The sequence below is a fragment of the Cervus canadensis genome, chromosome 32 (assembly GCF_019320065.1).
Source record: "Cervus canadensis isolate Bull #8, Minnesota chromosome 32, ASM1932006v1, whole genome shotgun sequence".
Classification (NCBI taxonomy): Eukaryota; Metazoa; Chordata; class Mammalia; order Artiodactyla; family Cervidae; genus Cervus; species Cervus canadensis.
The window spans coordinates 3912958-3934812 of record NC_057417.1 but is presented as its reverse complement, the minus strand read 5'-3'; the positions used below and the strand labels follow the sequence as shown (position 1 = coordinate 3934812).

General features: G+C 44.5%; 1 protein-coding gene and 1 long non-coding RNA gene across 5 annotated transcripts in view; one reads left to right on the top strand and one right to left on the bottom strand.

Moving 5' to 3' along the window:
* Positions 1 to 15264, bottom strand: part of TXNDC11 (thioredoxin domain containing 11) — a 59693-nt gene extending 44429 nt beyond the window's left edge. The window contains exons 1-3 of one of the 4 annotated variants that reach the window (XM_043456689.1): positions 14886 to 15263; positions 6555 to 6771; positions 3296 to 3393 (exon numbers count right to left, since the gene is read on the bottom strand). In XM_043456689.1, coding sequence (XP_043312624.1) covers positions 3296 to 3393; positions 6555 to 6771; positions 14886 to 15130 — 560 coding nt within the window. In that variant the 5' untranslated portion in view covers positions 15131 to 15263. Of the gene's footprint in view, positions 1 to 3295; positions 3394 to 6554; positions 6772 to 14395; positions 14632 to 14885 lie in introns of those variants that run through there. The other 3 variants (XM_043456690.1, XM_043456691.1, XM_043456692.1) reach the window with 3 other exon arrangements.
* Positions 15265 to 16138: 874 nt separating this feature from the next.
* LOC122432948 lies at positions 16139 to 21111 on the top strand. The gene is made up of 3 exons (XR_006266984.1): positions 16139 to 16433; positions 19568 to 19703; positions 20982 to 21111. It is a non-coding gene; the product is annotated as an uncharacterized LOC122432948 (long non-coding RNA).
* Positions 21112 to 21855: the final 744 nt, after the last annotated feature.

Below are 21855 nucleotides of genomic sequence, written 5' to 3'. Positions count from 1 at the left end.
AATTCTGCAAACTGAATTTCAGAGCAAAGTTCATTCTAGTCTCTGAAAAAAATTAATTCTCACAGTAACATTTCTATAAAAAACAAAAAACAGGCAACTCTGAAAACTAACCAAATGCCAAAGGATTGCAGGATCTTTACACAATTCTGCTGCAGGATGGGGGAGGGGAGGAAGAAGTGGGGAGGAGTAGACTTTCCTTTTCAAGTCACTGTGAAATAAGGAACAAGTTGAGCAGTTGGTCCTTGGCCTACTAAAAAGTAGTCATTAAATATTCTCAGAGGCACTTACACAAAGGATCACTAAATAAACCTTACACCTACTTATAACTTTATTACAACAAAAAATTATATGAAGGTATGAAGTTAGGGAACGGTACAAATGATCTTCCCTGCTCTCCCAGGCAGTTGTGCTTGGGGACACACAGGAATTTTATTTAGTACCGATAAGCAATACTGCCAACACCGAGTTATCCTCCTAAGCTAATCAGAATGCTCACAGGGCTTTCTTCACTCTTGCACAATAGACATTGCTCAAATATAACTGGATGGTATGTGGAGAGGGTGGGGGAGTATGGCGAAATTCAGCAAATCTATACCCATTCTTCTCTCTGAATAGAAACTGACACTAAGCTTCCTGTTAATAGCAACAACAGAGCACAAAAAAGAACTATATAAATGGGGATCACGATATTAATATATGATGACAGAAATTAATACACATACATATAATGTAATGACATAAAGACAACCTTTAGTGTGCACTGCAGAATATGAGAGCGACAGAGGATCATCAGCATGAAAGAGGTAAAAATAGCATTCTACACACACAGCGGAGACACTGGGTCAGCGACTCTATCGATTCAAGTCTTACTACAATTCATTTGCTAACTAATTTGTTTTTAAATTACTACCACCACCAACCTCACCATCCACCACCAATTTTTAATTTAAAGGAAGAAATAAAACAAATCATCTGATAACTTATTTTGCCTAGCAGAAAGTGGGCCAGGGACCTGGAAACCTCGTCTATTCAAGCAAACAGGCTCCGCTGAGGTTCCCAGGTACCGTTACAAGGGTCCCAGGGACCTGGAAACCTCGTCTATTCAAGCACACAGGCCCTGCTGAGGTTCCCAGGTACTGTTACGAGGGCCCCAGGGACCTGGTGTAATGAGAAGACCCCCAGACGCAGGTCATACAGTACGTTCTGCCTGCACACCATGGCCACGGCTTTCGCACAAGCTGACTTGAGGGCAGCTGATTTCTGCACAGAGTGTTTTGGGAAAACTACTTGCTGCTTCAGAGACTTTCGTAAACTGCCTTTGTGACTGGCAACAAAACAAGTCAAAAAATGGAATCTGCTTTCACAAAACAGGAAAGCCTGTTAATTTCTTTAGGTAGCTACTACTAGTTAAGCTGCTACACAAACAGCACAGAATACAAAAAGGCTCCTTTTGGGTGCCTCGGCCGCAGCACTTTATTTTTGGTACAATGGGAATGGTAGATGTTACAATGAGTATTAATGGTTCTGAACTGACTTAAACAAGTAAAGGTTTCACAGGCCAAGATACAGCACGTTGAGGTATACCAGCCTCAGATCCCTCATCTGTAAAATAAGAGGCTGGACGAAGTATTTCTGATGCTCCTTCCACGTCCTTTCAATCTTCCTATAAAACTAAGAAAACCAATAGTCTAGGACAATGCTGCACACCCACATATCCTGAAATGACATCTGTACTCAATTCAAGGGAACTCGTGATTTTACTGTCACATCAAGTTAAGTCTACCTCTGGGCAGCGGGCTTGGTTACACACAGTTGCAAGGCCTACACTCCCTGCTAGCCATCTGCGCCCTATTTCCAAAAAAAGAAACACAGAGATCTCTTCAGGGCAAGCTCATCGCCCATTACACACTACTGAGGTTTTAGCACTTTCAAATATTAGTACAACACCATATACTTACCTTAAAAAAAAGAAGTGACCATCAGAAAGTTACTCAGAGAAACTGTGTTTACACCCAGAGGGAAATTTGAGGGTGGAGATGGGGTAGGAATATGTGTTTTTGCCCAAATACTATTTAATAGCTCCCGAGAAACAACACTCTGAGCCACACAAGTTTTATGTTAGAGACACAGGAATGTGCTTGAAGGGGAATAGATAATCCACAAATGATAGTCTGGTGATATCTGTAGAACTCTCCATTGATTAAGGCCCAAGAATTTTAGAGGGAGGTAATAAAACCTAAAAAGTAAAGTTCTTATTGGTCAACTCTTCTTAACCCTTCAGTAACAAACTTCAAGCCAATTGCACTGAACAGAGCCCAGAATTTCATCTTCTGTCTCCAAAATCTTTCAAGTCAGATTTTAGACCTAACATCCACAGCAGGGTTTCCCAGGTGGCTCAGTGGCAAAGAATTCACCTGCCAATGCAGGAGCCACAGGAGACACGGGTTCAATCCCTAGGTTGAGGAAGATCCCCTGGAGGAGGAAATGGCAACCCACTCCAGTACTTTTGCTGGGATAATCCCATAAAGAGAGGAGCCTGGAGGGCTACAGTCCATAGAGTCACAAAGAGTCAGACACAACTGAGCAACTAAACAACCCAGAGCAAGGCCTGGGCAGTTCTCCAAAATCAAACACCAGTATTTCTGCAGTAAAACGAGTACAGCGGCACCTGATGTGGTACAAAGACTATAGGTGGCCTCTTGGTACTTTAGGCCAGATGAATGCATCTGGGGACAATGTTCACAGAACTCTTTCAGGTCTTCAAAGCTCTTTGGATTTCAGAATGACAGATTACAGGATTGCAGATTTGTAGTTTTTTCCTTCCCAATTTGAAAAGATGTTAGATATCCTGACTATGCTATGCTGCTAGATAATGGGATAAGGACTTTAGTACATTTTTATTCCATAAAATACTTCTATAATATTTGAAACACACAGCCACACAGTGGAGTAACCAGTACAACTGAAAACAATGCTACTGAATACGTAATGACATGAAAAAATGTTCACACACACAAAAAAGCAGTTGAGGAGATATTACTACTATCAATACATGACCCCATTTTTTAAGTAAAAAATGGGGGGTGTGGATATGTACAGTCACAGGAGGATATAAATCAAAACACAAAGTAATTATGGATGGCTGATAAATCACAGATCCTTTATTTACTTATTTTTGCTTATTTGTTATTTTCTCAATTTTCTACAGTGGATACTTTTAAACAGGATAAAACAAAAATTCACTTTGAAACTGATAAACTGAATCGGATTAGAAACACTACTTGAAAGTTCTTACCTCCGATGATACAGATATATTACAGGAAAATAAAAAAAGTGTTTCTGTTTTCTGCATTTCCCCTGATTCCACCAACAGTTAATTGCGACAAACAACACCTGCAAGTCAAAGAAGGTTTCAAATGACTATAAATAACAACTGAAAAATCACCAAGATTTAAAAAACAAAATTATAGAAATGAAGCAATCCCTCTCTGAAACAGAAAGCATTAAAAAAATCGTTTTGGGTGTTCAAAGAAGGGCATCATTTACCTTGACAAGGACAAAGGAAGACTCTAGTCCACAATGTCCAGCTGGGACTCTGAATATTTTGCAGTCTGGGCCAAGAGGAAAATGAATTGCTTCAAATCCCGAAGTGAATGACACCAAAAAACCTTTTCTAAGCATGATTATACTAAAACTTACCAGTAGGATATGTCTTTTGATAGTCAAACTGAGCATCTGAGAATAAAAACAATCTTACCTACAGTTGACATACCAAAAATTTCAAAGGATCATTTTTAATAATGATATTAAAAACTAATAAAGATAACAGATGACTAGAACTATAGTCTAAAAATGAACTATCAGGTAGCAAAAATACGGATTAAATTTGTATTTATAGGCAGATGCTGAAGTATTTAAGGAGACGTTTCCCAGTGCCTGAAATTTACTTCGAACTGTACCCAAAATGGGATGGATTAATAGTTAGACTGGAGCAGAGTTTCTCACCTTTGTTACTACCGACATTTTGGGCATGAATTGATATAGGTTTTTTGCTGCTGTTTTATTTGTTTTTGCTGGGGGCAGGGGTGGGGAGGGCACACAGTGGATGTCAGATGCTGTGGGATCCCTGGCCTCCCCTCTCGAGTAGTGACAACCCAAAACCTCTCCAGACAGTCCCAAAAGTCCCCTGAGGACAAAACTGCCTCTAGTTGAGAACCACTGATTACATGGATGATAAGATGAACAGATACATGGTAAAACAAGCCTAATAAAATGTTATTAGAAGTTAAGTGGCAGACACAGCTCACCTTTGCTATTATATGTTTAAAAATCTTTGTAATAAAGTACTGAAAAATATGAAGACTACAAATGAAAAGTCACTTTCAGATGCCTTATACTGACCAGAGAGCAGTACCGCTCAAAACTTAGTGTAAACTCTCAAGAACTCCTTTTATACTCTACCTATACTTTATAACAATACCTTTACTAAGGCTGCCACCTCAAAAATAGGGCACAATCTACCACATTTGCTAATTTTATTAAGTAATGTGGCTCCAGAAATTTTTGCCTGTTTCAAAAAATAAATCCACTCCTTTTCCCTACTGAGAACATAGAACAATAAGCTCTCAATTTAGAAGGAGCTGAAAAATTTTTCTGAAAGAAAGCAGAGCCCATCAGTTGTGGATGGCCTGTAACCTCCACCACTTGTCCTGTGACCTTTAACAAAGTATTCTGCCCTCTAAACCCCAGGTCGTGCTTCAGGGCAACCAGCACCAGCCCGCGGGCTGTTCTCAAGAGCAGGGGCCTGCACAGGAGCACGACCCCCACAGTCCCTCTGAAGGGCACGTTCCTCAGGCTGGCAGTAGTATAGCAAGTGGCTGACCCTTACCTACAATACAACAGACTCTCACATGTCCCCCCACAAGTGCTCTAAAAGAGGAATGACTGACAAAGGGGTGACTTCCTTTAAGCTTGCCTCCCAGAGCTCCCTTAGGGTTGTTTTCTTCCCACAAGAGCCCCCAGCTTGATCACTATCAGCCATTCTTAAGGGGAGTTGCGGGATCGGGGGGTAGGTAGGGGGGAGACAAGGAATAGATTGATTCCATGGGTCCAAAGCTGGAACACAAAATCACAACCCCCTGAGAATCAATGCTATCAATACAAAAATCAATGTATTTATACAGTACTTAGCATCACCTTCAGGGGTATAACATAATTAAAAAGGTTTTGCTAGGCTGGGCAGGAAGTCTAGCCACCATTTATAACATTGTTTCCAAGAAAATCCAACTGAGAGGTCCAAATGAACTTCTGAAACTCAACTGTGCCACAAATTACCCCAGATCCGTGGGTCTGGACAGCAGCCTCTTAGAAACCTGTGGGATGCTTTTTGGCTGACTGCATCCGTCGGGGGGTGCTAGAGGGCACTGGTGGGCAGGGACCATGGCACGGACGTCCCGCAGTGCTTCAAGCCGCTCTGCACGTGGAACGATCCTCCACACCACCCAGAGCAGTTTTACACGTCCTGCCAAACACTGATGTGGAGGGAAACCTGTTTATTAGTGTTCGACTCAGAACTCGACTCCATTCTATATATGTCAATCCAAAGCATGGCTTCTACGTTCACTGAATTTCTCAAGAAGGCAACTTCTGTTTAATTGAGGGCAGAAAGGACTTTTTGGCTGGCTCAGAACTTTACCAAGAGCTGTTCACCATTTAGAAAAATCAAGTCACTGACATCAATGCCCTCGTGGCCCCTGTGTGGCCAACACATCCTACTTTATGGGGCTGCATCTGTAACTGTTCCTACACTTATAACTCACAGTGGTTCTACATAAAGGTACAGGGATCTAACTCACCCCAGCACTTACATACTAAAACACACGCTTAATTATACACCCCTTTTCTTTTTCCCCTTATCTTTATGTTACAATTAATGCATTAGATTGGCTACATTGAAACTATATGTATAGGGAAGTTTTATCATCTATGAATACCTTCTGAGGACAGAAAAAGGGACATCAAAAAATACTTGTTTTATAAAGGTCAACTGGGATCCACTGGATTGAAAACCACTGTCAGAAGGCCTATGTATCAATTGTCTATATATTCCTCTTACCAAGCGTGAAGGCGGTGTTCATTAAATATTTGTTGAATGTAGTTATGGTCTAGGTATTTGAAAGGTCTGCCTAGTTGAACTGTAATCATGACACATAAATTTCTCTTACGTAAAATAACTAACCAGCAAATATCAACAGTATATTCAATGAGGATTTTCAGTGTCCCCACTGAAACCAGACAGCCTGGCACCCTGAGATGAGCACTGGCCTCATCACGAGACAACGTGGCATCTCCTCCCGCTCCTGCCTCTAACCAACTATGACAACCACAATCAGAAAGCCTCTGCTCACAGGGGCTTTACGATTTAGGCTCGAAATAAGGCCCCTGGCCTTCACCCTGGCAAAATCAGCCATCTGGGAAAGGTGTCTCTGTGGGCAGAACCTGCCATGCACCTGGACTGCCAGTCATCTGATGGTCAGGCTAAATGTCCACCTTACCTGGTCTGAAAGCCGACTCGCTGCTTGTTCAATTTCAGCCCTGGCGGCGATGGACTGGCCACACCATGGAGCATAGAAGAACAGCAGCACGACCTCCGAATCCCGGCGAATGTGCTCTGCGTAGTCCAGCTGCCCCTGGAAGAGGTCAAGAACCGGAGACCTCGAGGAGAAAAAGCTGACAGGTGGCTTTGCTGGAATTATCACATCTTTTGCTCGACTAAAAAAAGAGCAAAGACACGATTGTTTAGTTTATCTTCTTCTAACAACAGTTCTGTGTAGAAAGAGAACAAAGGCTAAAAGAAAAGTCTTCTCTTAAATAAGGAAAGGGACTTCCCCAAACACTGGCCTGGAGGATAAAAGCAGCACTTTGTGCTAAGCGCAGGCAAGATTTGACTGAGAGAATGCAAGACTCAAATGACATGTTAAAAACATTCTCTAACACTGTCTGCCCCGGGTGTGGGGTGGGAGGGCAGTGGAGAGCAGACGAGAAGAATGTCTTTGAATAATCCAGACTCCTGCCTCCCCCACCCAAAAGACTCCATCCTTATTTCTCTGTAGCCTTGCTCTCCACAAAAGCCACTGACGTCCAGGGTTTCAGAGCCACCAGTGAGTTTGCTCATAATCAAGAGGAGGGAGCATACGTGGCACCACTAACAGGCATGGGAAATGCTTACAGTCCACTCACATTAAGTTCATTAGCTGCGGTTGGCCCGTACTTAGGACACTCAGGTAAAAGTAATAATAATGTAGATATCTCCATTTGTATGTATGTACCATGATCCAAAGGTTAATAAAGATGAATAGCAAAGCAACTGCCCATTTAACTGGAAAACAGGTTTCCTAAGTATGTACTTAAGATTCACAGAAGGTCAGGGGAAGAAAGAAAATAAAACTAAACAAGTGGCCAGAGCCAAGACAACAAGGTCTGGGCTGAAGCAGCATCCCATCAGGTTAACGGGCCCCTGTCAACACTCTTGAGCTGTCCACACATCTGGGTTAAAACAGTATAAAACCATTAGAGCAGCTTAGCTAAGAAACGAAGAGAGAAAAGGAATCGGGTGGAGAGGGAGGTGGGAGGGGGGATAGGGATGGGGAATATATGTAACTCCATGGCTGATTCATGTCAATGTATGACAAAACCCACTGAAATGTTGTGAAGTAATTAGCCTCCAACTAATAAAAAAAAAAAAGAAACGAAGAGAGGAAATAAAAATGGAACCCTACGAAAATTCAATGAATCGAAAACAGGGAATTTCCTAGATGTTCAGTGGTTGACACTCCATGCTTTCAAACTGCTGAGGGCCTGGGTTTGGTCCCTGGTTGGGAAACTGAGATTCCGGCAGACCATGCGGTACCAGGTGGGGGGTGGGGGGAGGTAGGCGGGAAGGTGAGCAGAAAAAAGACCAAGAGAGGAAGAAAAACCAGAAAGTATAAACGGAAAACAAACAGCCAGATGGTAAACACAAACCCAACCACATCAACAATTACATTAAATATAAAAGGACTAAACCACCCAATTAAGAGGAAGAGATTGCCAGGCTGGATAATGAAGCAAAACCCAACCATATGCTCTTTAAAAGCATTTAAACATAAAGACATACATAGCATGAAGCCACAGGGATGGGAGAAGATAAACCACATACACAGTAAGCACAGAAACATTGTAATAAATCATTAGGTGAAAGGACAAATAAACTAATTTAATTGTGTGTTCTTACAATTAAACGATACTCAGTAATTAAAAAAACGATACATACTATAACTGGAGGAGTTTCAAAATACATTGAGTCAGACACTAAAGAATACATATAATATGAATGCACTGCCATGAAGTTCCATAACAGGCAAAACTAATCTGTAATGAAATAAACCACATCAGCGGTGGTCTGGAGTTGGGAGCAGGGCAAGGAAGACAGACTGCAGAGGGCACTGGGGAAAGTTTCTGGGGACAAGGAATTAAAGGATGGAGGTGGTTACATGGGCCAAAAGCCACGGACCTACGTATGTAAAATGTGTGAATTTTACCGAATGTAATTATAGTACAATAGCGTTGATGAGAAACAAGTTTGGCTGATGGTCACCTCCTTGGTGAGGACTGCTCCGATGATTCTCCCAATTTTTTTTCTCTCGGAATCCTATTAGTTGCTTTCAACAGCCCTCACCATAATCTGTGACTTACTTATTTACCTGTTTATTAACTCCATAAGAGTAAGGACCCTGGCTCTTTTTTTCACTGATAAATCCTCACTGTTTAGCAGCTCCCAGGACTGCAAAGATCAGTAATCTGTGAAATGAACAAACCTACCCTACTCACCTCATTTGAATATATGTGAAAGCAAATTAAACATAAATCCATACAGACATATATTATTAATCTGAATGAAAAATGTCAGAAAGTACACTTGCATTACAAGGAACGATTCTAAGGACCATTTTATTCTGTTCTAACTTTATATGTGTTCAAATGAACTTGATCATCTGGTCTCTCAGTACAAGCAAAGTAGCAAGAAGCAGGAACAGGTAGGAACATGCTGCCAGCTCTGAGATACGCAGCAGACAGACACTTAGAACCAAAAAAGAAATCAGACATCTGGGTTGCTTCCATGTCCTGGTGGTGGTTTAGTCGCTAAGTCGAGTCTGACTCTTGTGATTCTATGGACTGTAGCCTGCCAGGCTCCTCTGTCCATGAGATTCTCCAGGCAAGAATACCGGAGTGGGTCGCCATTTCCTTTTCCAGGGGATCTTCCCAGCCCAGGAATCAAACCTGGGCCTCCTGCACTTCAGGCAGATTCTTTACCAGCTGAGCTATGAGAAGCCCCTCCATGTCCTAGATATTGTAAATAGTGCTGCAATGAACACTGGGATACATGTGTCTTTTTCAGCTATGATCTCTCAAGGGTATATGCCCAGTAATGGGACACAGAAGCAACCTAGATGTCCACTGAAGGATGCATGGGTAAAGAAGTTATAGTGTAATATAATGGAATATTATTCAGCGATAAAAAGGAATGCATTTGAGTCGGTTCTAATGAGGTGGATGAACCCTGAGCCTATAATACAGAGTGAAGTTAAGTCAGAAAGAGAAAAACAAATACTACATATTAACACATATATATGGAATCTAGAAAGATGGTACTGATGAACCTGTTTGCAAGACAGCAATGGAGACACAGACATAGAGACCAGACTTGTGAACACAGTGGGGGAAAGAGAGGGTGAGATGAATTGAGAGAGTAGCACTGAAACCTGTATTACCGTATGTAAAACAGATAGCCAGTGTGAATCTGCTGTGTGATGCAGGGAGCTCAACCCAGGGCTCTGTGACAACCAAGAGGGGTGGGATGGGTGGGAGGTGGGAGGGAGGCTGCGGACGGAGGGGACATGTGTGTACCTGTGGCTGATTCATGCTAACGTACGGCAGAAGCCAACACAATACTGTACAGCAATCGTCCTTCGATTACAAATACACAAATCAAAAAAAAAAAAGAAATCCTACAAATACTCAAGGCCAAAGCTACTCTTAAGATCCTTGGGTCATTTAGTTTAAGGAAAAGAGTACAAACCCTTCTCTACATCTAGAAGGTGTCAGCTTCCTGAATTAAGACAGTTTTAAATATATTGCTTCCTCATTTTAACCAAAAATTATTAACATCATAAAGTTAAAAAGTCAGAGCAAATCTCCTATTTAGGCACTCACACTAATATTTTAACTCTGCAATCAGGGAGCTTTGTCTAAGTAAAACATCTTCATAACCCCAAAAACTCAGTCACTTACACAATAATTCAAAAAAAAAAAGTTCACTGAGCAAATGTTACTGGGCTTCAGGCACTGCTGTCTCGGAACTAAGGCTATAGGAGCAGCCACCTGTTCTCAAGGGGCTTCCTTTCTCAGGGAAGAAGACATGCAAACAAGCAAACCTGTAAACAGACATAAAGCCATACAAAATGATCATGCTCGCTGGAGAATTCAACACGGAGATGCGGCAAGGCACCCGGAAGCTCCTCCATAGGGTGGTGCTCAGGGTGGTGTCTTTTAAGCTGAGATGTGAGTGACAGGAAGGCAGTCACCCAGAGGGAAGGCCCTGAGGCAAGCTGACACATTCTCGGCAAGTCCAAAAGTCTTTGGAGGTATTATTTTTCTACTCTTCAAATTTGGTGGTCAGAGTTAATTACGCAAACGGAGGGAAAATGCAGGTCTGTGACAAATCAAACAAAGGACAATCATCAACCTAGTACTGTTGATGAGCCAGCTCCTCAAGTAAACGAGCCAGACAGGCCCGTGGCCCATCAAAAAGCAAACATTAACCAGGTCAGAGAAACCCATAATGCCTCTGCCCCAACAGAAGCATTCGTGAGTTGCCATTTAACTCCTAAACTTGCTACTGTTTTTGAGAAACTATAGGAGATGAAAGATTTCCTGCAGCTTTGAAGCCAAAGTCTCAGGTACCAAAAAACTCAAAGAACTGGTTGCAAACAAGGAAGTCCTGTCGCAACTCCCAATTTTTATATGAGACTCACGCTCTATACCTCCGTCCAAAAAGGATCTGAGGCAGCTTTGAGCTTACAAAACAAAATAAAGGAAAATGAATATATACACATAGAAAGATAATGGGGGACAGGGAAGCCTGGCGTGCTGCAGTCCATGGGGTCCCAAAAAGTCAGAGGTGACTGAGCGACTGAACAACAGAGATAACAGACAGACACCCAAATACATACTTATAACTTTTCCCCACAAAAACACACCCACAATGCAGGGTAAAAGGGAAGGGTGAAGTCATGGACATTCAATGCATAGAAAGGCAGCTAAGGCAGAGATTCAGTTCAGTTCAGTTCAGTTCAGTCCAGTCCAGTCCAGTCCAGTCCCTCAGCTGTGTCCGACTCTTTGCAACCCCATGAACCACAGCACACTAGGCCTCCCTGTCCATCACCAACTCCCAGAGTCCACCCAAATCCATGTCCATCGAGTCAGTGATGCCATCCAACCATCTCGTCCTCTGTCGTCCCCTTCTCCTCTTGCCCTCAATCTTTCCCAGCATCAGGGTCTTTTCCAATGAGTCAGCCCTTCACATCAGGTGACCCAAGTATTGGAGTTTCAGCTTCAGCTTCAGTCAATATTCAGGGTTGATTTCCTTTAGGATGGACTGGTTGGATCTCCTTGCAGTCCAAGGGACTCTCAAGAGTCTTCTCCAACACCACAGTTCAAAAGCATCAATTCTTCGATGCTCAACTTTCTTTATAGTCCAACTCTGACAACCATACATGACCACTGGAAAAACCATAGCCTTGACTAGGCGGACCTTTGTTGGCAAAGTAATGTCTCTGCTTTTTAATATGCTGTCTAGGTTGGTCATAACTTTCCTTCCAAGGAGTAAGCTTCTTTTAATTTCATGGCTGCAATCACCATCTGCAGTGATTTTGGAGCCCAGAAAAATAAAGTCAGCCACTGTTTACACTGTGTTTCCACAGGACAGAGATTAAGTGCTCAGAAATACACAACTAATTATTAATAGTGTTTCAACCCCAAATCAACCTTTTTTCTTTTTTAAAAAATAAGCAATTAAGACACTAAAGGGGGTTGTCTTATTTCAGGTCTGGAGCTATTAATAAAAAATAACTTAAAAAAAAGTTCTACTCTCCTTTAAGCCTCTGTCCTCATTAACACACAAGATCTTAAAAGCAAAATCGGAAAAAATCGGCAGAAATGTCAGAGTCAGTTGTAGAACAATAAAGTAGTATCATGACACCATTCAATCAAAGGAGATTATCAAACAATCAATTTGAGTCTATTAAAAGACTGTGAAATTTGTGGCACAGAAAGAAGCTGGACAGGCAAACAGGCTGTTCACTGGCTCATTCTCCTTGCCTGAAGCAGGTGGGATCTCGCTCAGCATGCTCCATTAACTGGACTTACACTTCTTCCTGAAATCTCAAAGGACTTTCCTATCTACTAAGTCTCGTTCTCTCAGAGAAAACACTAAAACACATTTTATTGCTATAAATGGACACACTGATGCAAGTAAGCTCTCTACCCTTGGAGGAGAGAGAACCTCTCTTCCTAATCTGAACTCGAATACCACATTGCCATATTCTACCTTGTAAAATACTTTGTGTAATTCCCTTGTGCAGGACGTGACACAGAACACAGTTAAGAGCCTAGTTTCTGACAATAAAGGATTCAAATTCCAGCTCAGCCACTCACTAGGTGGAAGTGAACTGGCGCAAGTTTTGCAACATGGCCAAAGCTCCACTCCTTCCTGTGTAAACTGGAAGGGTAAGAATGTGTGTGTGTGTGTGTGTGCATGTGTGTGTGTATGTGCGCGCGTGTGTGTGCGTGTGTGTGTGTGTGTGTGTCTGTGTGTGCGCGCACATCTCTTGCCAGACTTTACTGGGTGACTTAAGTGATCCATAACAGACTCTCAGGTCACGTGTTAAATAAATAAATGCATTCATGGAATCTGTAGTTCTCAAACAGGTGACTCTGTTCCCCAGAGGACATCAGGTACCATCTGGAGACATTTCTTATTGTCATATTGTGGGGAGTGGGGGGTAAGAGCAGGTAGCAGGTAGAGGCTAGGGATGCCGCTGAACATCTCAGCATGCACAGGACAGCCCCCTACCACAAGAATTATCTGAGTCAAAATATCAACAGTACCAAGGCTGAGAAACCCAGCGGGCAGGCTGCACCTGGCACAACGGCAAGTGCTCAAAAAGGTTTTTTGTTTACTTTGGTTTTTATATGACTTTTTTAATCAGGGGTATAGTTGTTTTACAGTGCTGTGTTAGTTTCTGCTATACAGCGAAGTGGATCAGCTATACATATACTTCCGTGTCTGTGTGCACGCACGCTCAGTCGTGTCCAACTCTCTGCGACCCCATGGACTGCAGCCCTCCAGGCTCCTCTGTCCATAGATTTTCCAGGCAAGAATACTGGAGTGGGTTGCCATTTCCTTCTCCAGGGGATCTTCCTGACCCAGGGATCAAACCCGTATCTCCTGCATCTCTTGCACTGGCAGGTGGAGTCTTTACCACTGAGCCACCTGGGAAGCCCATATGTAGCCACGATCCCCTCTTTTTTGGATTTCCCTTCTATTTAGGTCACCAGAGAGCATTATGTTGAGTTCCCTGTGCTATACAACAGGTTCTCATTATTATCTATTTTATACATATTAGCATATATATGTCAATCCCCATCTCCTAATTCATCAGCGATAATTATTATAATTTCTTCTTTCCACTAAAATCTCCAATCTTTTGACATCTCTTTGACAACAGGGGTCACATATTGTCCTTAACAGACTCCATAAAAATGTTTCAAGTTGAAATCTTCCCAGTGGCCGCTATGCCAGTCAGTGGCACCACAGACTTATAAAAAAATTGGGAGTCCCAGGAGACACACTGTGGACACACTAAAATACTAAAACACACTAGACACGCTAAAACACAAAGCAAAATTTGTATCTGTGTCCTTTTCCAAAGCAAGACACATTAACTGTCTTTCCCTCCCCCACCCCACCCACTAGCTCCAGCCTACTCAGGCCTTTCTTCCAGTTTCAGGAAAACACCAGTCCACCAGCCTTGTCCTGCCCCAGGACCTCTGCACCTGCTGTTTGCTCTTCCCTGGACATTTCCCCCCGGATCTCCCCAGTGCTGGCCCCTTCCCCTTCTCGGGTGATTCTCTTATGTAGCTCCCCGGGGGAGGTCTTTAGGCCCCACCCTCATCGCTTCTACTCGCTGCACAGCACTTACTGAAACCCTCTAAAATTATGTTAAGGTTACTCGTTTACTGCCTGTACACCACCCCCTGGAATGGAGAACAGGGACTTCTGATATTCATCACTCACCCTCGAGGAGCCGTCCGCATACAGTAGGTGCGGATAAATAATCGTTAGATCCATGAGTGCATGAATTCTCAACGTCCGGGACGCTAATGGTCGTCTACGCCTACCCGAGGCATAGGGAAATAAAATGGGTGATAAATGAGGACCCTACAGCTTGGGCAGAAGTGACAGGTGCACCCCCAAGAAATCTCAACAGGTGACAAGCACATGAGAACCTGGCCCACCTTTCCTCCATACGAAAATCGGAGGAAAGGGCGCCGGGCAGCACCTCAGAGCCTCGCCTGAGGGCTCGCTGGCCGGCGAGAAGGGAAAGCGGCGGGCAGGGCCGCATGCGGCAGGCAGGAGAGTCAAGTCCACCGGCCGGGGCAAAGTCAGGCCCGACTTCCGGAGGCCGCTTCGACCCTCGACTCTGAGGTCCCCAAGCCGGCCACGTGCCGCCGGCCGGGCCAAGGGGCGCCGGGCCGGGGCCGGGGTGGGGTGCGGGCCGCCTCACCTGCAGGTAAACTTGAGGGCGAGGAGCAGCGCGCAGCCGAGTGCCACGGCCCCGCAGAGCAGCTCGGGCCGCCGGCGCGCCATGAGAGAGGCGCCGCGCAGCCCGCGGCGGAGCCGGCCCTCCGAGGACGCAGCCGGGGCCGGGCTGAGGGAGCCGGAGCCCGCGGGGCCGCCGCCGCCGCCCTCGTCCTCGGCGTCGTCGCTGCTGCTGCTGCCGCCGCCGCCGCGGCCTCCGCATTCCGACATTACATGCTCCCCGTCGCCGGCTTTATACTGCCGCCGCCGCCAAGGGCCCGAAGGCCCGGCCCGGCCCGGCCCGTCGCTCCCCAATCCCGCAGCTGGCCGCGCCCGCTAACCCCGAACCTCCACGTCAGCCCGGCCGCTGCCGCGGCTCCCGCCCCCTCCGCGCAGAGGGCGGAGCCGGACACCACCCGGAAGCCCCGCCCTCGTGGCCACGCCCCCTCGCTCGTGGCCTCTGCGCGGCCCCACCCCCCGCCAGGGCCGCCGCGGAGGCGTGTTAGTCCCACAGGCCCCGCCCCGTCACTGGAGTCTGCGCGCACGCCGCCGTTGCCAAGTGCTCGCCCCGTTTACGCCCGTCCGTCCACTGAGTCTGCGCAGGCGCCGGCGCTCGGTGTCCCGCTGCTCCTACCGCGGGTTGAATCGAGCGCTGCCCTAAAGCAGCCCCGGAGAGTAGCAGCTGCGGAGAGTCCCCACCTGGCTCCGGGAGTTTAAAAGAGCTGTGATGAAAAAAAGTAAAATAAAAGAGCTGTGGCAGCAGTCGTGTCAGCGACACATCTGGGGAATTGCATACCGACCTCACGGAGATGCTTTGAAGGTTAACTGAGGTCCTTGATGGAAACTGCTGGGCCCGTCATGAGTGCTAAATAAGTCTTAGGGACTGTTCTTTCCCAGTGTCCATTTCCTGCACAGTGAAGTGCTGTGCGCCGCGGTACCACGTCCCTGCACCACAGCCCTGGGAAAACGGTCTGTGCATCCTGCACTCACTTTAGAGATGGGAAAGCCGAGGCTTGGAAAAGCCCCTTGACCGCGTCCACAAGGCTAATAGAGGAGTAGACTTGAAAGCAGATTGGTTAACAAGCCGCTCCAGCGATCCTCTGCCGACTCTAAATGCTCTCTGACTCTAAATGTTAATGAAAGTGAAAGTTGCTCAGTCGTGTCCGACTCTTTGCGACCCCATGGACTATGCAGCCCTTTGAATTCTCCAGGCCAGGACACTGGAGTAGGTAGCCTTTCCCTTCTCCAGAGGATCTTCCCAACCCAGGGATCGAACCCAGGTCTCTCCGCATTGCAGTCGGATTCTTGACCAGCTGAGCCACAGGGGTTGCCCCAAATGTTCTAAACGTTAGGTCATTTCTAAATAAGTTTTTGTGATTAAAAACGACAAGTCGGAGAAGGATGAAATGTGATTTGAGAGTGACAGAAAGGGATTGTATACCTGGGACGCGTGTACCTGGAGCTAAGAGAATGGCCCCAACCGCTGGGGCCAAAGCGGAAGACTAGACTTACGCTGTCAATAACTACAAACCTGGTAAGAAAACGCGGAGAGAACTAAGGCAATATGATGCCACAGAAAAACAAAAAAACAAACACACACAAAAATCCCAGAAGATGAGAAGTCACTTATGCCACAAGCCAGCGTGCTAACCCCGGGGCAAGGTTTCCAGGGAGATAAAGGGTTCTAGGAATGGCCACCTTCCTGAGTGGCCCGGAGCATTCAGTTTGTTAACCACGGAGGCTCAACATGTTGGTAGCTCATGTTCGCATGCCATTTCGCTCTTTGGTTTGTATATCTCACGTCTTTTTTTTTTTTTTTTAATATTGGGTTTTTTGGCTGCACCAGATCTTAGTTGCAGCATACGGGATCTAGTTCCATGACCAGGGATGGAACCTGGCCCTCCTGCATTGAAAGTGCAGTCTTAGCCACTGGGCCACCAGCGATGTACCTCCTCTCACAATCCCAATTTTTTTGCTCTTTACTTCCTTCCTTTATGTTACGTGGCTCTTTTCTAAAACACTGTTAATTCCTTTAATGATTTAAAACTTATTTTTTCCAGTTTATATTCTTAGCGGCAGCATTTAGGGATTGTGTGTTAGTTGCTCAGTCGTGTCCAACTCTCTGTGACCCCACTGACTGTAGCCCACCATGGTCCTCTGTCTTTGGAATTCTTTAGGCAGTTCTCTGTAGTGGGTGACCATTCCCTTCTCCAGGGGATCTTCCTGACCCAGAAATCCAACCTGGGTCTCCCCCATTGCAGGCAGATTCTTTACCATCTGAGCCACCAGGGAAGCCCTTCAGAGATTACAGTATACATTTTTTCTGAATCTACTTCAGATTTACACTAACTTAATTCCAGTAAGATATGGAAACTGCTCCAATATAGCTCCATTTCCTCCTCCCATTTTTAGGCTGTTATTGCTCTTTTTTAATCTACTACAAACCCAGTAATATGGTGTTATGTTATTGTTTTATATAATATTGTTGGAAGCAGAAAATTTTTTAAAATGCATGTCTAGTTTTTTAAAAAGATATTAATTTTACTTATCATTTCTAGTTCTCTTGATTTATTTAGATCTGAGTTAACACGGTATATTGCTAACAAAAACAAATACAGTCCAAAGTCATGGGTACTCATTCACTGTAGGCCACTAGGGCAGAATCCACCCTACTCTTTCATAAGACACCTGTCTTTTGCACAGGCCTTTATAAAGTTCAAAGTGCTTTTGTTGCCTGTAGGCTATTTCATGAGACCCACTATATCTTAGGACCGTGCAGGGCGGTGTCTTACAAGCCAGGAGACCAAAGTATGTTTCCTTTACCCCTCTTTCTAGACATTGCTGTTCCAGCAATGATGGACAATGGGAAATTCATTTCATGTGACACCAGGCCATCTGGGCCAGGCTGCACTGCTCTTCTTCTTCAAGGCTTGTTCTTGTTGTTCAGTCATTAAATTGTGTCACCCTTAACTAGTCCATGTCAACCAGTATCTATGCTTTTATGGCCACTTTTCATACCATGATCAAGGTGGTGGCATTTGCATAGGCGGCAGGGAGATTACATATATATCTTTCTTTGTGCATGTGCTCAGTCGTGTCTGACTCTTTGCAGCCCCATGGCCTGTAGCCTGCCAGGTTCTTCTGCCCATGGAATTTTCCAGGCAAGAACACTGGAGTGGGTTGCCATTTCCTCCTCCAGGGGATCTTCCCAACCCAAAGATCAAATCCATGTCTCTTTTGTCTCCATGTTGGCAGGCAGATTCTTAACCACTGTGGCACCTGGGACATATATTTTTCCCAGGTATTAATCCTGTCTTAGAATTGGAGAGAAATAATTCCTTGTTAATTTTTTTAAAATTAGAGCTCTTTATGTGTAATGCAAATAATCACAACTTTTCCCCTGCCCAAAATTTTGTAATTCTTTTTAACTGTCTCCTTACTATTGTTTCTAAGCCAAATTTGGTTATTTTTAAAAATGAGTTACTATGGTAACTCCGAAAGCAGTGCTATCACTTGCTTCAAATATTTTATTCTACTTTGTGCCTTCATCAGCTTTCTTAAATCTGAGTCTGGTTTGGTATTCTGTCAGTGTTTTTTGCACAAGAAAACCCATATTTTACATCCTGTAGTTTCAACAAAATTTTTTAAAAATTGAAGTATAGTTGATTTACAATATTATGTTAGTTTCAGATGTACAGCACAGTGTTTTGTGGATTACATTCCATTATAAGTTATTACATGATACTGGGTATTCACCAAGGTATAGTAATTACAAGATATTCAGTAATTCCATGTACTATGTAGAAGATATAGTAAATCCTTGTTGCTGATCTATTTTATGTATAGTAGTTTGTATCTGTTGATCCCATACTCCTAATTTGTCCCTCCCTCTCTCCTTCAGTAACCATAAATTTGTTTTCTATGTCTGTGAATCTTGTATTTCTCTTTTTAGAGTCTACATATAATGGATATCATATAGTATCTTTTTCTGACTTACTTCACTAAGTATAATATACTGTGGTCCATCCTAGTTGCTACAAATTTCACTTTTGTATGGCTGAGTTAATATTCCATTGTATATATGTATATATGTGTGTGTGTATATATACATATATACTTATATACATATATATATAACATGTATACATTTGTTGTTGTTTAGTGTCTCTAAGTCATGTCCGACTCTTTGTGACCTCATGGATAGCCTTCCAGGCTCCCCTGTCCTTGGGATGGATGTCTCAGGCAAGAATACTGGAGTGGGTTGCCATTTCCTTCTTGGGGGGAATCTTCCTGACTCAGGGATTGAACCCATGTCTCCTGCATTGCAGGCAGATTCTTTACTGCTGAGCTACCAGAGAAGTGTATTTGTGTGTGTGTGTGTGTGTGTGTGTGTGTGTCTAAAACATCTAATGCTTGGTTTTTGTTTTGCTTGTTAATTTTTAAAGCCTCGAAGCATTTACTTGCTAAACAGGATGTGCCTCAGAAGGTACAGGTTGGCAGATAACACAGGAGGGAGCCCACACCCTGAGCCTACTAGGTAAAGCTGGACAATGGTGCTGTTTCTTAGAGACTTTATATCAAGATCGAAGAGCTGTCTTCCCATGAATTGGCACTCCTTGTTCCCTTGCAACAAGTACTGACAGGAAACCCATATTCTCATCTCTGCAGGTCAACTAAGGAGTGTTTGAACCCGCACTAACTGCCCAGGGAACATGCTGTCCTTCGGTTTCCCAGTGGGGATCGCTGGAACTCAGTCAAAGCCCTCGAAGAGCAGACCCACGAAGGCTGAGGATGATGGAGAGGGGTGAGCACTTCCAGCCCCGGCCTACTGTCCAGGCACATCCAACACAGGTGGAAGAACTGGGCAGAGGAAAATCTACCTGCCACCTCCCAACACCTCTTCAGGACTTATGGGACCAGCTCATTGCAGACAACACAATTTACACATGAATGTTCCTATTCACAGGAGCCAGGAGGAGGAAACAAGCTGAATGCCCATCAACAGAGGAATGGGTAAACAAAATGTAACAGATCTGTACAATGAAGGGTGATGCAGCAGTTAAAAGGAATGAAATACTGATGACATGCTACAGTGCAGATGAACCTTGAAAACACTGTTATTGTTCAGTCACTAAGTCATGCCCTCCACAGAGTGCAGCACGCCAGGCTTCCCCGCCCTTCACTATCTCCCGGGGTTTGCGCAAACTCATGTCTATGGTGTCAGTGATGCCATCCAATCATCTCATCCTCTGCTGCCCTCTTAAACATTACACTCAGTAAAAGAAGCCTGTCAGAAAAGGCCACATATTCTATAACTCCACGTACATGCAACGTCTAGCAAAGGCAGAAAGCAGATTAGGGACTTCCCTGTCCTTGTCTAAGACAACCCTAGACAAGACTCTGAGCTCAAGATGCAGGGGGCCTGGGTTCAATCCCTGGTCAAGGAACTAGATCCCACATGCCACAACCTGGCAGCCAAATAAATAAATATTTTTTTTAAATAAGAAGGAAAGCAGATTAGTGGTCACCTACAGCTTGCCTGGTGGCTCAGATGGTAAAGCGTCTGTCTGCAATGCTGGAGACCCGGGTTCGATCCCTGGGTCAGGAAGATCCCCTGAAGGCAATGGCACCCCACTCCAGTACTCTTGCCTGGAAAATCCCATGGACAGAGGAGCCTGGTAGGCTACAGTCCATGGGGTCGCAAAGAGTAGGACACAACTGAGCGACTTGACTTGACTGACAGCTTGAAAATCAGGGGGAGTGGGCAGAGGAGGGTGTGGGTTTTATTTTTAGGGAGTAAAACACTTTTTCATTGTGATTGTAGCACATTTGGATTCTACTAAAGCCATGGATTTATACTTTAAAATGGTAACATTTGGGGGTTTTAAAATTGTATCTCCATTTGTTAAACACTGAAACAAAGAAAAAATCCACTTTGGAGGAGGTAGGCAGATAAACCTGTCCAAGTAGACACATTGATTTATTAGTTCCCAATGCTGTTAATATTGCAGTTTTGCTCTTTTATACCTTATTTTCCTTACCTCCCCTCACCCCACTACTACTCTCTTCTCTTCATTTCTAGGATGGGGATGTGACTTCATCATGGTGTAATTAGACTGATTTCCTGATGCTGAATATTCACTGATGCTGGAAGGACCGAAGCTGAAACTTCAGTAATTTGGCTACCTGATGCAAAAAGCTGACTCGCTGGCAAAAACCCTGATGCTGGAAAAGAAAGTCAAAAGAGAAGGGGGCAGCAGAGGGTGAGATGGTTAGAGAGCATCACCGACTCAATGGACAGACATGTTTCTGGGCAAACTCCGTCAGACAGTGAAGGACAGGGGAGCCTGGTGCACTGCAGTCCGTGGGGTCAGAGTCGGATATGACTTAGTGACTGAACAACCGTAAATCCTGGTGCTGAGACCAAGGCTGTGGCCTGCAGGGTTCTGAGGTGGAAACCAGAGCAACAAACTGGATGACTCAGGCAGAAGTGGGATGGTTCAGAGCAGAGAATAGCAAGAGAGCCAAGGCACAGAAAATTCTGAGGTGGGGTGTGAAAATCAAAAAAATTCTCCTCTTGACCAGTCAGAGGATTCCAAACTAGGTTTCAAGCCTAGATTTCCAAGGTTAAAACAACCAACTTTTTAAACTGCAGGTTGAAACAGAGCACCAGAGATATCTTTTTTTAACATCTATTCTCCCTGGAAGGAGCACAAAAGAAGTCTGGAAGGATGGAAAAGAAAAACGTCATGAAGGCCGTCAGACTAGGGAGACTTAGCAGAACGACAACAGTGTCTTTCTGTCTCTGCGCTGACCATGTCTTCAGCGGTCTTTCAACAACCACAACGACCCTAGACGGCTATCTCTGTGGAGTCCCACAGCCAACGTCCTAGCTGACCATGTGTCCCCTTGCTGAGTGTTCATCTAAATGAAAACACAAAAGAGCTCGTAGAGGG